Source organism: Rhinolophus hipposideros (genome assembly GCF_964194185.1).
Source record: "Rhinolophus hipposideros genome assembly, chromosome: 23".
Lineage (NCBI taxonomy): Eukaryota > Metazoa > Chordata > Mammalia > Chiroptera > Rhinolophidae > Rhinolophus > Rhinolophus hipposideros.
The window spans coordinates 12598764-12612597 of NC_138069.1; the positions used below are offsets into that span (position 1 = coordinate 12598764).

Below are 13834 nucleotides of genomic sequence, written 5' to 3' on the forward strand. Positions count from 1 at the left end.
TCCCAGATTCACACGCTCCTATTCAGCGACCCTACTGGAAAAAAGGGCATCTCTTTCCCGGTGTATGCATCTCAAGACAGGAATATGATTGCCCTGCTTGAGATGGTATTGGTTTCAAAGGCACTGGGTACTCTGATCGGTTGGGTTGAGGTCCGGTGACAGCCTGTGCCCCAGAGGTGGGGTGAGATCTATTTCCAGCCAAAGAGGGGGTCACAGCCAGTGCAAGTCCGGTTCCCTCCCTTCCCTCTCCTCTCTGCCCCTGCCTTCCCTCTGCTTTTCCGTGAGTACACACTGCTCTGGAGGTGGGTGGGTGGAAGTGGCAATGTATCAGTGCTGTCTATCCTGCGAGTGTCTGCCTCTCAGACACCTGAAGTGTCCTGGTGAACTTCTGATGGATGTCAGTTGCCTTCATTTGCTTCCTATTTCCCCAGCACACCGCTGGGGGGAGGGGTGGGCTGTTGGCCTGGGGGTGTGTGTATGGAGTTGGTGCCACAGGACACGTAGGCCTCTTTGTCAGCTGACAAGGAGATGCTGTGTCTTTGTCAGCACAGGGCGGCTGTTTGACCCTGTTGTTTTTGACTCAGACACTGAGGAGATGGAATCCATGTGGGCTTTTCAGAGGTATTGCGATGAGAGGGCACTTTGCCCTTGCCCTGGCTGTTGGGCGCCCCTTCCTTTCTCCTCATGTCTCCATGATGCCAATAGGAGGGCGGCCAGGTGAGGAGATGGCCTTCCAGCTGTGGACCCCATTTCTATGGGCATCGCAGCACTTTTCCTCCACTGGCAGGGCCAGGCTGCTGGCACCTCCTTTCCCCTCATACCCTCAGCCTGAGGGAGGCATTTCTGAGCATGTGAGGGCCCTGTGCTCCTCAGACACCATTTCTCTCAAACTTTTGGATTCTTCCCTCAATCCTCTCCCTTCTTTAAAGACTCAGGCCTTTGGGAACTCAAGCCAGGTTGCTCTTTGGTTTTTTCCCCATGCCTGTGTCATTCCTTTGGGGGCAAAGGGCACAGGACGTCTAGCTGCTTGACTGGGGTGAAGCAAAGGGAGAAATCCTAGGGAAAGAGTTGGTGGGATTTCTCCAGGAAGAGCCAGCCCAGGTGGCCTCAGCTTCATGGCCTGGGAACTGGCCATGTCTGCAGACCAGGGGCAGAAAGGCTTTTGCTTCCTAGCGAACACGCCTCAGGTGATTTATATCCATGTGTCTCTCCTGGAGTCCCTTCCCTCTGGAACATTCACCCTTCAAAGGATAAACATAGAATGGGGTGTTGCCTCCCTGCCTCAGCGGATCAAAATTCCTAATTCCTGTCAGCTTCTGGGAGCCTCAGACTCTATACTTTGCATAAGCCTTAATGAGTACTTTGAAGAGTGACAGGTGGTGGGCCTGCTTATTTTTACCCAGATGCTGAGTGCTCCTGAGCAGGGCAAGGTGTCTTGTTCTCCTCTCCCTCCCACCCCAGGGAGGTGGTCGTTAAACAAACCTGAAGGTATCCTGTGGTGGCCCTCCTAGGACTGTAGTCTATTGTAGGAACTTTTGCAGATGGTACTCCCATGAGGGAACACAGCCCAGGATGTGTTGGCCTTTTTTTTTTTTTTTTTTTTGGTCTTCTGGGCCTGTTGGGAGGGAGGGAGCTACTCTGTGATGGGCAGAGGAGGCCGGCTATGCTTTCTCAAGTGTGTGAGCACACTTCCCTTAGGAATAGCTCTGGGGACTAATTGGGGGTTTTTGCCCAGGAAGTGTCACTAGGATTTGTGGAGCGTATTATGAGCCATCAGAGGTGACAAGTGGCTGGAGAACTCAGCTGCTTAAGCACTGCTTGGTTACCTGGAGACCTGGGCAGGGCTGCCACTGCTGAGGCCCTCAGCACTAGCTGGTTCTGCACTACGGTTGTCTGGTGGGGGGTGGGGCACAGAATCCGAAGAAGCTCAGTAGTAACAGAGGGTGCCAGAGCTGGGCCTCCTTCCCCGCTGTGACAAGAAGGGAAACAGGCCACACATTTCCGCTGACCCTGCACTGAGCTGCAGCAGGGGATAGCTTTTGTTTCCTGCAAACTCACCAAAATTTTGGAGCCTGATGATGCTGTCTGAAGGAATTTTAGAAAATTGGGGCCCAGCAGTGATTCATTGAGTGGCTACTCCTTGTCTCTGGGCCAGTGCACAGTGGGGGTACAGCAGACCTGGGCCCCCTCAGGGAGCTTCGCTGTTTGCAGTGGAGACAGAGGTTCCAGGCATGCATTAGTTACAGACTCAACAGTCACAGGCATGCAGTGCTGCGAGGGGGTGGGGAGGGTGCTTTGGGAAGTGTCCGAGTCTTCTCAGGGAGGCCAGGGCCCTTTCTCCTCCTGCTGCCTGTCCCTGAGCCCCTTCCACACTCCTTTCCACACTGTCCTGTTTTGTCTCTCTGAGAACTGCTTCCCCTCATGGCTAATTCAGCAGGAGTCGAGGAGATGGGGGAACGTGAGGGAGGCTGTGAGGGCCTGAAAAATCACTCAGCTCTTGCCCCCGGGCTCCGGGCTGATGGCGCTGCCAGCCGTAGGTGCCCAGGCCTCTCCAACAGCTTTTGACAAACGAGGGTTTCCTCTCCTCCCCTACATCCATCTGGCAGCCACCAATCCTCCATTCCCCGACTGCCTTCACCTCCCAGACGTGCCTTGCAAAGCCTAAATGGATGGTGCTAATTTTCCTTTCCAGTTTTTAATTACTTAGTGGGACTTGTTTTCCTTTATCTCCGTAAGGGGAAAATTTGAGACTTAGGTTTGATAGGGAAAGGGCGCCCCAGGATTTACAAATGGGGTTGCCAGCTGCCTCTGTTCAAAGGTAGATAGAGAAATTGAATAATGCATCTTAGAAGTGTTTATTAGCATTCTGACGAAGACAAGTGAGGGATCTAAAAGGAAATCTTCCAGAAGTGTTGGTAATTTGGCTCCTGGAGAAATCAACTGCTTTTCCTCCAAAGCACATCAGCCTCCCTTTTCAGCGTCCCGGCTTTAAAAGGAGCCCGGATGGACTATAGATGTCTCATCCCCAGTACTTGGCAAAGGGACTCATTAAGTATCCCCTGAACGAATTCAGTCATCACCTGTGGCTTTGGGGGGCCATGGAGGAGTAGTTGAGAAAAGCTGCATGTGTTCTCTTAAGACAATAAACCACCATAAAGACAAGCACTTGAGAGTTTGCAGTGCATCCCGGGACCCTCACAGACCCCAGGTGAAAAGCTCCTGGAACAGAGTTTATGTCTGTAAAGCTCCCCGAACATACAGTATGTCCCTGGTACCCATCAGACACCTCTGCTTCCTTCTTGTCTGAGCGCAGGGTGGTGGTACCAGGAAGGCCCAGATATGGAGCCACACTTCAGAGCATCTTTTCCAGTCACCCATCTTGGCTGTCAAAGACCCAGCAAATGTGGGCTTTCCCCCCTCCAGAAATTGGGAAGATTTGGCAAAACTGGGCGTATATTCCTATGGCAACAATTGGCTGGGCTGAGTGTTGGTGGCCCGCTTTACGTAGGGCACCGCTGTGTCATTTGTCATGGGCCCTCCTCAGCCCCTCAATCCGCTCTTCTTAGAACAGAGTTAAGTAAAACACTTTTATGTCTGAAGATATATTGAAGATATATCACGAAACACAAGGCCTCCCATGCACATACCTACATAAGACAGGCACATGCACATGCGCACACACCTTTTGCCTTCCCAGGGTGTACGCAAGGCATCTGAATTTGGGACGCTGCTCTCTTCCTCTTCGTAGGGTGGCTCTGAGTTCAGTGACACATGCAGAGCTGTCTGCACAGTGCCTGGTACACAGCAAGAGCTCACTCACTCACTCCATCCAGCTAGTGTTACTAGTAGGTGTTGGGGCCGGTGGGCTCAGCGGGAATCCAACGGCAGCCATCTCTCCAGCGTGCTCAGAATGGATGTTGTTTGGGACTGGGTTGCCCTCTGGTGGCCGCTCTCCCCACTCACACCTAAGCCTTTTGAGAGAGATTTTTGGCTCCATTTCATCAGGTACCGCCCCTCCCACACGGTGGAGAGGGTGAGAGGTGGGGCAGGAGAAAATGTTTTGCTTCCCTCACAGGCTCCTTTGTCTCCTTCGAGCTTGGAGAGATTGGGGTCCCTCGATCTGGGGATAAAAGGAGTTGGCTTAGAGGTGGGGGGCCTGGCTGTCTGATTGTCAGGAGGCTCACACCTGCCCAACAAGGGCTGGTACGTGGGCTCCCGACCTCCAGACAGGACGCAGGACAGCAGGAGGGCAGCACGTTCACACAGGCTTCCCAGGCTATTATGAGGTAATTTTATTTCTTTCCATTTTAGGTAAAAATAGTAAATACAAGATGATCTTAATAAAGGTAAAAATACATCATTTGGATTGTGTCATTGTTCTCTGAACAGTGCTACCTACAGTACAATTTTTGATTTAGGATTTTTAAACTTTTATAAACAAATAGAACTATTTTACTATTAGGCTATCTGTGTTCTCATCTGGCACTTAAGAATAGATCACAGGTCACCTCCCGGTTCTGTTTGGATTTGTGTGGGTGGCAGGGGGCGGGCAAGCAGGGGCACACGGGGTGAGGCGCTTTGTTTTTGCAGAACACAGAGTTGTGCTCCTGGTGCGGGGGGAGGGGGACGTGTGTATCCAGGACGGCCTTCTCCTGACTGGCCCCCGGGCCCTCTGTCACTGAAGGTCTCACACGAGTGTGTGTGCGCACGTGTGTGTGTGTGGGGGGGGGCACTTCCTCCCCTCCTCCTGTGGTCATGTTTCTCACCCAACAGCCTGGATTCACAACAGTTCTGGGTCCAGGAAGGCCACTGGGCTGCAGATGTCAGCAAGGCTGCCTAGGACGGAGCCAGTGGGTCCCCTTAGTGTCGTAGAGGAGTGGGCTCTAGACCCCTCCCCGCTGCTTGGGCCTCCAACCTGGCCTTGGAATGCTGGTAGAAGTCACAGATGCCCATGCGGGGGACTAAATGTCTTTACCCTTGTTCACCCTCAGGTGGTCTTTGTTTAAATTCTTCCCAAATTTCTCACTGAGCTGTTGGATCAGGTCTGCCAGCTCGCCGGTAGCTTGAGATTTCTCTTCGAGAAGCTCATAGCGCAGGCTGGAGATATCTTGCTTGATTTCCTTCAGTTCGCCTACAAGGACAGATGAGATTTGGGTAAGTGGGAGCGGGCGGAAGGGCTCATCCCACATGCATTTGGGGCATGCATCTCTCCAGCAGAATGTCAGGTTGCTGGTCCAGCCCACCAAGGGTGAGGCTGAGGGGATGGGGCTCTGTTTCAACCTAAGTACCACTCAGGTCCTACCACTGAAAGACACATCCATCTTTTAGGGACCCATCTCCTCCCATTCCTCGTCGTGCTCTCGTTAAGGGTCTGAGGTAGAAGGAGGGGTCAAGATCAGAGCTGTGAAACGCTATCACCTATTTTATGTCATGACTGTTAGGATGTTGGTTTGGGAGCCATTAAAGGCAGGTTTCAAGACTGTGATAACAAGACTCGTTCACTGGGACACTTGTTTTCACAATGCTCCATGTGGTGTTCTGTCATTTGCAGAGGGGAGAGACTCCCAAGTGTGAAGGGAGCAGCTCGGCCGGTGGACGCGGCCACGGTGCTGGGCAGCCTCGCAGGATCAGGGTCCGTCCAGACCATGCAAGCCGCACAGCTTCACCAAAGCACCGCCGTAGGCCTGTCTGCTCCTCCTTTCCGAGCAAGGGACCACCAGGTAAGACTTTCACTTATTCCCACAGTGAATCCTGTGGTTAGAAATCCACATGGGCCTGGGCTGTGGGAGTTTTTTTATGAACCACAAAGGGGAGTCAAAAGATTCTTTCCTGATATTATAGATACTGGACTTGACTCAAGTGGGAGTCCACTGCCTGGGGACACGTTACTCATATCTGTCCACTAGGTATGCCTTACATACATAGAATGCAGAGGTTTAAAGGTACAGCTTGGTCAGTTTGGACAAAAGCACACATCCCTGTCTTCTTTTCATTGGGGGCTCCCCTGAGCCCCTGTTCCATGGTGTAATTTTAGTGGCCCCAAACCTGGGCAGCCTCACCTTCTATAATCAGGTACATTCCTGTCAATCACAATGACACACTGCTCGAGGCTGATTGGCCTGGCAACTGGCAGTTTTGTGGTCGGGACCCAAAAGTAGGGGTGGGTACAAGGACAGCTGCTCAGCGCCTAGACAGTGTTAGCCCAGGCGTGATGGCCCGGCATGAGGCAGACGGTCACTGATGGGGAGCAGACTCGGGCAGCAATCCCCTGAGGCCCGAGTGAGGGGAGACTTGGTGCCCTCGCTCATGGAGGAGGCTGTTTCTCAGGAGCACACATTGGTCCTATGTGTCTCATGAAGATTAATTACCTGGAATAAGGTAATTCACTTTTCATCTAAGAGTAACTGCTTAAAATAACCTGGAAAATAACCCAAATAGTGAACATAATGTAGTTTGCAAACTTCAGCGTGAGTCAGAATGACCTGGGAGCACTCCTCAAAGTGCAGACCCCCAGGGGCCTCCCACCCAGCCCTAGGGTGGGGTCTGGGACGTGCATTTTTAACAAGTGATTCTGAAGTGGGAGATACTTCGAGAAACACTGGGGTTGTCAGATTCGGAAAGCCTGGAAGTGAGACAGGATGGGAGCCAGCTGGAACTGAGGCGGCGGCAGCATCTGAAAGAGGCGTATAGTCTGCAGCTCTCTTCATGGCCCACGAAATGAGGAATTCTGGACCGTCCTGAACTCAAGGGCCATGAGCTGACCCAAGGCAGCCATCACTGTGGTAGGCAGAACAATGACCTTGACCCCCAAAGAAGCCCTGGTGTCCTGTCTGTGAACATGTTATATTACACGGCAAAAGGGAACTGTAGTTGTAAATAGAATTAAGGTTGATAATCAGCTGGCCTTAAATAGAGAGGTTATTTTGATTTGTCCAATCTAATCACAAGTCTTTAAAAGTAGAAGAGGAAGGCAGAAGAGTGGGTCAGAGAGATTTGATGACACACGAGGCAAGTGAGGTGGCAGCCTGAGAAGGGCAAGGTCTGCCCTGTTGCTGGTTCTGAACTGAAGGGGCCACGTGCACACTGAAGGGTGGCCTTTAAGATAGAGCGAAGGGCTGCCCCAGCTGACAACCAGCAAGGGAACAGAGACCTCAGTCCTACAACTGCATGGAACCGCATTCCGCCAACACCCAATGAGCAAGGAGACCGAGCCTTTCCTGGGCCTCCAGACAGGAACATGGGCCTGCCGACAACATCTTGATTTCAGCCTTGTGACACCATGTCCAACTCCCGCCACCCTACTGGAAATGGATCCAATCCTTACCTTCATTGACTTCGTCATTTTCTCTGTCCACCTGGGCCTTCAGGACGTATCTTTTAATGAGCCGTTTCATGATTTTCTGAAATGTGAACGCAAGGAAGACATCAGACAAGCCTGGCCACACACGGTGGCTTCCAGCCAGTGTCCACTCGACCGCTCCCTCCTGCAGAGCCCAGTCAGCGGCTGTGAGTCCTCTCACACCTGGTGCCTCACTTCTGAGGGGTGCCCTGCCTGCTGGGGAACTCTGGGCCAGTCTCTCTGTTTCGGCTCTCCCCCAGGATTCAGTACCACTTGACCCTGGCATGTAAGAATAGGACACTAAATGGCAAGAGGCTGAGCCAAGGAGGAAGCATCATCTAAGATCCACAGGCGTTACTTAAAGGTCCAAGGCCTGAGCCAACCCTGCCCTTCTTTGTGACCTCCGCCAGGCATGTCTTCTCCCGGGGGCTGCAGCTCTGAAACACTTTCTTCTAATTCAACAACTGATGCGATCAGGAGGGAGCACTGAAGCCTTAGCAGCCCAGCCCAGGCGGAGCTGCCTCCCTGTGAGCCGCGGTGCCTGAGTGGAGATGCCCTTAGTACAGAGGCAGGACCAGGCTGGAGGACAGGCTGGAAAATTTCTGCCCAGACGCAGAAAGAGATACCGCTGGGCCTCGCAAGTTTTGCCAAGATTCCACTTCGCTAAAACTCCACATGCCTGGCTCTGCACCCCCGGGCAGGCGGCAGGAGAGGACTTTGGCCTGCAGGCTCATTTATGATGCAGACACTGGGTTCTTTGAGCAAACAGGCATGAACAAACACTTAGGAGACACCAAGAATAGAGCCAAGTGTAAGAAAGACCACAGCGGGTGAACTTTGGGTTTTGCCAGCGAGTTATTCCAGGGTTCCTGTGAAATCACAGGATTTCAAAACATTCTGGTAGCTGAGACTTCTGAATCTAGCAAGAGATGAGCAGCAAGGCGAAGAGGCAGGGATTCCCTGCTTGTTGGTCATCCCTTCCTGTGACTTGCTCAGATCTGAGGACTGAGCAGACAGAGGCAGCATTTTCTAGATCGAAGGGACCTGAATTCTGTCCCTAGCTTCACTGTGGGACGTCAAGCAGGTTGCTGAGTTCACTCTGATGACATGGATTCGGGAAAAGCTTCTTGCAAGTAAAAGAGGTAAACTGCTGGGATGCAGAGAGCTGGAGGATTTAACTCATTATCATCATCAGATGGTGGTTCTCTCAGTGCCCTGGATGGAGAAGACCTGGCGGAGGACGTGTCACCTGGCCCCATGATTCCAAGGCCTGGGTAGAACCTGGCAAAGGCTCTTCACCATCAGCTCTGGGTCAGCCCGTGTCAGCTGGTGCTATGCCTCCTCGGCCTGTGGTGGGCTGGCTGTCCCCTTGGCTCTGTGGTTTGAGTTGTGACCTAAGTTCATGCTGAACAGTTAATTAGCACGTTACCTTCCCACTGCTCCTTCTCAGAGAGGCCTGGGTCTTGTCATGTTGGTGGTAAATTGCAGTGCTAGATTTCTCATTGACATTCTTCCAGTCAATGAGGTGGGCTATCTAAGTTATAAGAATACATGCCTTTCCATGGGGCTCATTCATGCTCTTTTCTACCTTGAATTGGAGAAACCAAACCAAACCAAACCTTGTCCTGAACCAATTCTCATGGGAAGAAAAACACAAGAAAAACAAAACCCACAGCCTACATACCCAAGTACCTAACAGTGTTACTGAATAAGGAATGCAGAAGTAGTCTTCCACTGCAGACTGTCAGGCCGATGAAAAAGTTAAGGGGATCTGGGTAAAGTTTGTTGACTTTCAAGGAAAACCACAAGAATCGAGTGTTCTTCAGTTTCTGGATCCGTTAACTAGAGAGCTTTTATATTTATGGTGTCAAATTCTAAGCCAAAGATTGGAAGCGAATAGGTCCGTTTCCTGTGACGATGCTGAGTGGAATCCTTTCATAGTTACGGCAGCCATCCTAGGCCTTCTGGCTTGGTGTGCACTCTGTGTTTTAGCACAACATGATCAAACTGACTATTTTAAAAGATTCCATGGTATGTGCTTATGATTAATACAAAATGTGGCCCTCAAATTCCACTTGTTTTGAATAGGTGAGACCCTGCTCCCTAGCCTCCTTCAGTGCAGGGTAGCTCCCTGGGAGAAAGGGAGAGGGATGAAAAAGAAGCAAAGCAAGGGTACTGAGGACGCCGGCAGGCCAGGAGCTGTGTTAACCTCCTTGGTCATTTGGCCAAATGACCTCATTGAATCATCTCAGAAACCTGGTGAGGTGGAGGTTGTTGTCCCTATTTACAGGGGGGGACACTGAGGCTCGGAGAGCCAGGTGACTTCTCCAAGGTCACACAGCTGGGACATGGTAGATCTGGGATTAACCAAAATAGAAACCAGGCCTCAGGAAAAGTTAAATGCAAGATGGTTTAGGGAATAAGATGCAGGAAACCGGCTCCCATTGGTCAAATGGGGTTTGGGGTGTTTCTGGGAACCTATTTGTCCTTGATAAAAAAAAAAAAAACCACAAAGTCTTTTATGCAGGAAGAAACCTCAGCTGGATTTCAGAGGATGGATGGCTTTGTTCAGTTGTTACCCCGTGTGGAAGATAGGCACTGGTATGTCATTGTCACACAAGCTTAGGGCCTACTCGTGGACACTGGTGTGCTTGACCTGAGCTATGGTTTCTGCAGACCTGCAGCTCAAAGTGTACAAAAGCGAAGATTTTCTTTTAAGTCTTTCAACACACATAAGGATTATAGAGGCTTCCTATGAGCCCTGTAACCAGGCAGGGACCCTTTCACCTTTCTCCCAACCCCCAGTTCACTCCCAGGAGTGACCGGCACCTTAAAGGAGAACAGTGTGACCGTCTGTCAGTTGCTTAGAAACTTTGTGTCCTGATGGGGACCTAGCGTCCCCTCTGGCACATGCATGTCAGACACCTTGGAATCTGCAGGAGCAAGATGCCAGTCTTATCCCCAGAAAGTCTGAAATGGTTAGAAAATGCCCAGAAGTTCTATTTAAGATGGATGCTACAAGAAGGTCTCTGTTTCCAGAAAAGTGGACATCAAAAGCCTCCCCTCCTTCACTATGTGGGGGAAAACGTGTTCCTTTGTGATGAGTTAGAGATATCTCCTTGCTGCCTTCCCTAGAGTTCTGTCACTTCATGAAGATAATAAACTTTGCCCAAGTGTCCACGTCTTCGCTGGTGGCAGCTGGGCCCACCCTGCCCATGCATTAGCAGGTGCTGGAGGTGAGTATATTTAGTGGTAATCTCAGGAAAAAGAATGAATACTGAGGCACACAGTGTGTACGAATGGTCATGACATGGAGACCTAAATCCGGGGAAGAAGGCACACGGTTCCTCCTGCCCACTGGACCCCAGGCTGCTGCTGGCGAAGGGAAAATAGATCTTTCTATGGAAGAGACAACCCTCTCTGTGTAGCCAGAGCAGCTAAAGACATAGACAAGGAAGAGAACACACATGGTTTGTTAAAGTTGGCAGATGAAGTAGAATCCAGAGGAAACAATGTGGCCACTTGGGAAAACAGAAATTGGGGAACATTTGGAAGCACGGACCAAATGGATCTCAGGACAAGTGATGTGTTAAATTGGGTTTATCAGACACCAGAATAGAAGAATGCAGCACTGGCAAGTTATCTGTCCTATTTAAGCTCTATAGAAAAGGCCATCGAGAAGATGAAGCAGAGGACTCCCCACTGGGTTTTGGGGGAATGGATTGTATCATAAAAGTCGGGGCTTATTTGAATGATGGTCTATACCTGGATTCTGTGGTTCATTTGGGATGTGTCTTGTTTGCTGTGCCCAGAAAGGAAACATACCTTTCCGAGAGTGAGTATAAGGGGTCAGTACATACCCCAACAAGTTGACACACTGGATCTTGGAACAGGTCATGGGTAGCTTTTATAGGAGGCACACTTGGGCCACCTCACCTGTGTCATGGTTTTGTTCCACTGTTTAGTCTCATGTCCACAGAACCCAGGTTGGATAAAACATTGCAAAGGCAAGGAACCAGTTTTGTGAAAAACAATTCAGATTCCCGGAAGCCTAAAAGCAAAGCGCAGAGAGCCTCTGATGTCTGATGGAGCTGCCTTCCCTTACAAAGGAGAACCCCCCCAAAACAAAGGATCCACAGCTGAAAATAAACACCCAAAGCACAAACGTTGAACAATCAAGCAGATCTACCAAAGAGACATAAAGGAAAAAAGCTTAAAAACCACATATGTATGAACAGCAGGGCTTTTGTCCTATGGGAACGTTACAGCACTTCTCAGTACCACGACAGTGTCAGAGGCTGACAGCCTTTGTACGCAGTGAGATGGCAGCTCTGGGTGCAGCCTGGGTATAAGAAAGAGGGAGGGAATTGGGCTCCTTCTGGTCTCTGCACATTTGGTAGTCACTTTGGGAGGAAAGCAATGCAGCTGGGAAGGCCATCTGTGGGCCCAAGAAAGCAGATGAGCCATTGTCAGGTCCTTGCTCAAACCCTTCACTCCGCTTCAGCAAAAGTACCTCCTCCTGCTCCTGGCTCCTTCCCCTCAGACTGCAAAGGGACAGATAGATCTCTTCCTAGGGACTGAGACACAGGCTTAGGGCAGGTTCCAGGGAAGGCTATGGTGCTGCCCTGTGAAGATGAATGATGGACCAGTGCCTAGCAGTGTGTGAGCTAGAAGACGGTGCCCTTCTGAGTGACATTAGTCAACCAGCTGTGTGACCGTCACCCCTGAGCCTCAGTTCTCGCATCTGTTAAATGGGGTTAAAGATACTCTGTCTCTCACAGGAATATGGTGAGATAACACGAGGGCTAGTGTCTAGGCTGCTCCCAGCTGTCCTTTTGTGTCATCTCAAGGTCTACTCCTGTTTGAGTGGACGAAGGCTCAGGAAGATGCCTTGACCTCCCTGAGCAGGGCTGAGCAAAGAGCACATGTGCAAATGTAAGATGCTCTCTGCTCTGTTTCGTGTCCTCTGATGCCTATGGTCCAGTTTTCCTTCCTTCTTTTCTGTGACAACTGTTTGAATAAGTGGCTCCAGGAGTTTCATGGTGGATTCACAAAATACAGGGTGAGCAAGCTTTCCAAGGTCATTAATAGCCTAGAGCTGCAAACGAACCAATCTCTGTAATCAAAGATGGAAGGCTGCCAGGACTCAACCAGTGATGATGGAAGACAGAAGTGGGATCACCCTGAGACTTGCAACTGGTCTTGCTTGGCTAGGATTCATTCTGGGGACAGGGGATTCACCACATAATGAGTCTTCCTCTGTCTCAGCAGCTGATTCTGCTCAAAACCCTGGAGAGAGTTGGCCCTAACCCACTAGGGTTGTTGATCTTTACAGTGACACAAGTAATCTAAACTTCTGAGAAGCTGAGAAATAAAAATCCTTCTACTGACCAAAGGATTTATCCTGTAAAATAACTCAAAGCAGATCAAACTAGTCAGGCCCAATTTTGTGCATGATTAAATACAAGTTTCCACTATGCCAATTTTTAGCCCGTGTCATCTAATAATACTAGAAGTACTTTGAGGGATGAGCCATTTCTTAATTGTACACTTAAATCCTCCTAACTGCACAGCTGGCTCCTGAAATACAGACAGATTCGATTAGAGACCTGTGTCTGGAAGATGCTGTCTGTCATTGTTCCCTCTGGGGTGGTACACTAGGGACACAGCACCTTGGCCCAAAGGAACACTCAGAAGAGCTTCAGATTTACAGCTGATAATAAACGATCAGCATGGATGAAACTGCTGATCACTGGGAAGGAGAAGGCAGAAAAAGAATGGTCTGCACTTTTATAATCAATAGCCTGTAGTTACCATTTATCACTGGCTCATGGGCTGATTCAAACTGATACAGAGATTTGACATTATTTTCCAAAAGCAATGCAAGGACTGCAAGCCTGAAAGGTCGTCTTCTAATTTTTATAACAGACTTTGGAAGCTAGCAGTCTAAGGTCAGCTACTCACTGAAGACACCAATAGCCAGCTGGTTGCTTAAGACAAATACCCGGGAGTCAGGCTGCCTCTCCCTACCCCATTCCTGTTGGTGCACCTCAGGCTCTATGTCCAGAATCTGTCTGCTTTTCTCCATCACTATACTCACACCCCAACCCACGCCACCATCCCTTACACCTGGATGACTGTCGCATTCTCCTCACTGGTCTCCCTGCTTCCACTCTTGTTCCCAGCAGTCTCCTCTCGTTATGGCAGTTAGGTGGTCTTCTTAAAGTACACAGAACATTTTATCATCTTCTCCCTCCCCAAAGTTAAACTCCTCCCACGGCCTTCCTCAATAACGTCCAGTAAAACCTACATCCTGACCTTGGTCTCGTCCCCTGCTTCCTCCTCTGACCTCATCACCCTTCCCTCTCCCCTGCTGTCTGGGCTCCAGCAGCTCTGGACCTGTCAAGCTTCCCTCTGGCTTTTGCTGATGCTTTTCCTCTGCCAGGAAGGCCCCGCATGCTGTCTCCTCCTCATCCATGAGGCCTTCGCTAACTC

The 13834-nt window shown here is 50.4% G+C and overlaps 1 protein-coding gene across 1 annotated transcript in view; it reads right to left on the reverse strand.

Moving 5' to 3' along the window:
* Positions 1–4493: 4493 nt before the first annotated feature.
* The window catches only part of TRPC7 (transient receptor potential cation channel subfamily C member 7), a gene marked incomplete at its 5' end in the record, with an annotated part of 119610 nt that continues 110269 nt past the window's right edge, over positions 4494–13834 (reverse strand). The window contains 2 exons of the mRNA XM_081035304.1: positions 4494–5131; positions 7325–7400. Coding sequence (XP_080891430.1) covers positions 4962–5131; positions 7325–7400 — 246 coding nt within the window. The 3' untranslated portion in view covers positions 4494–4961. The remainder of the gene's footprint in view (positions 5132–7324; positions 7401–13834) is intronic.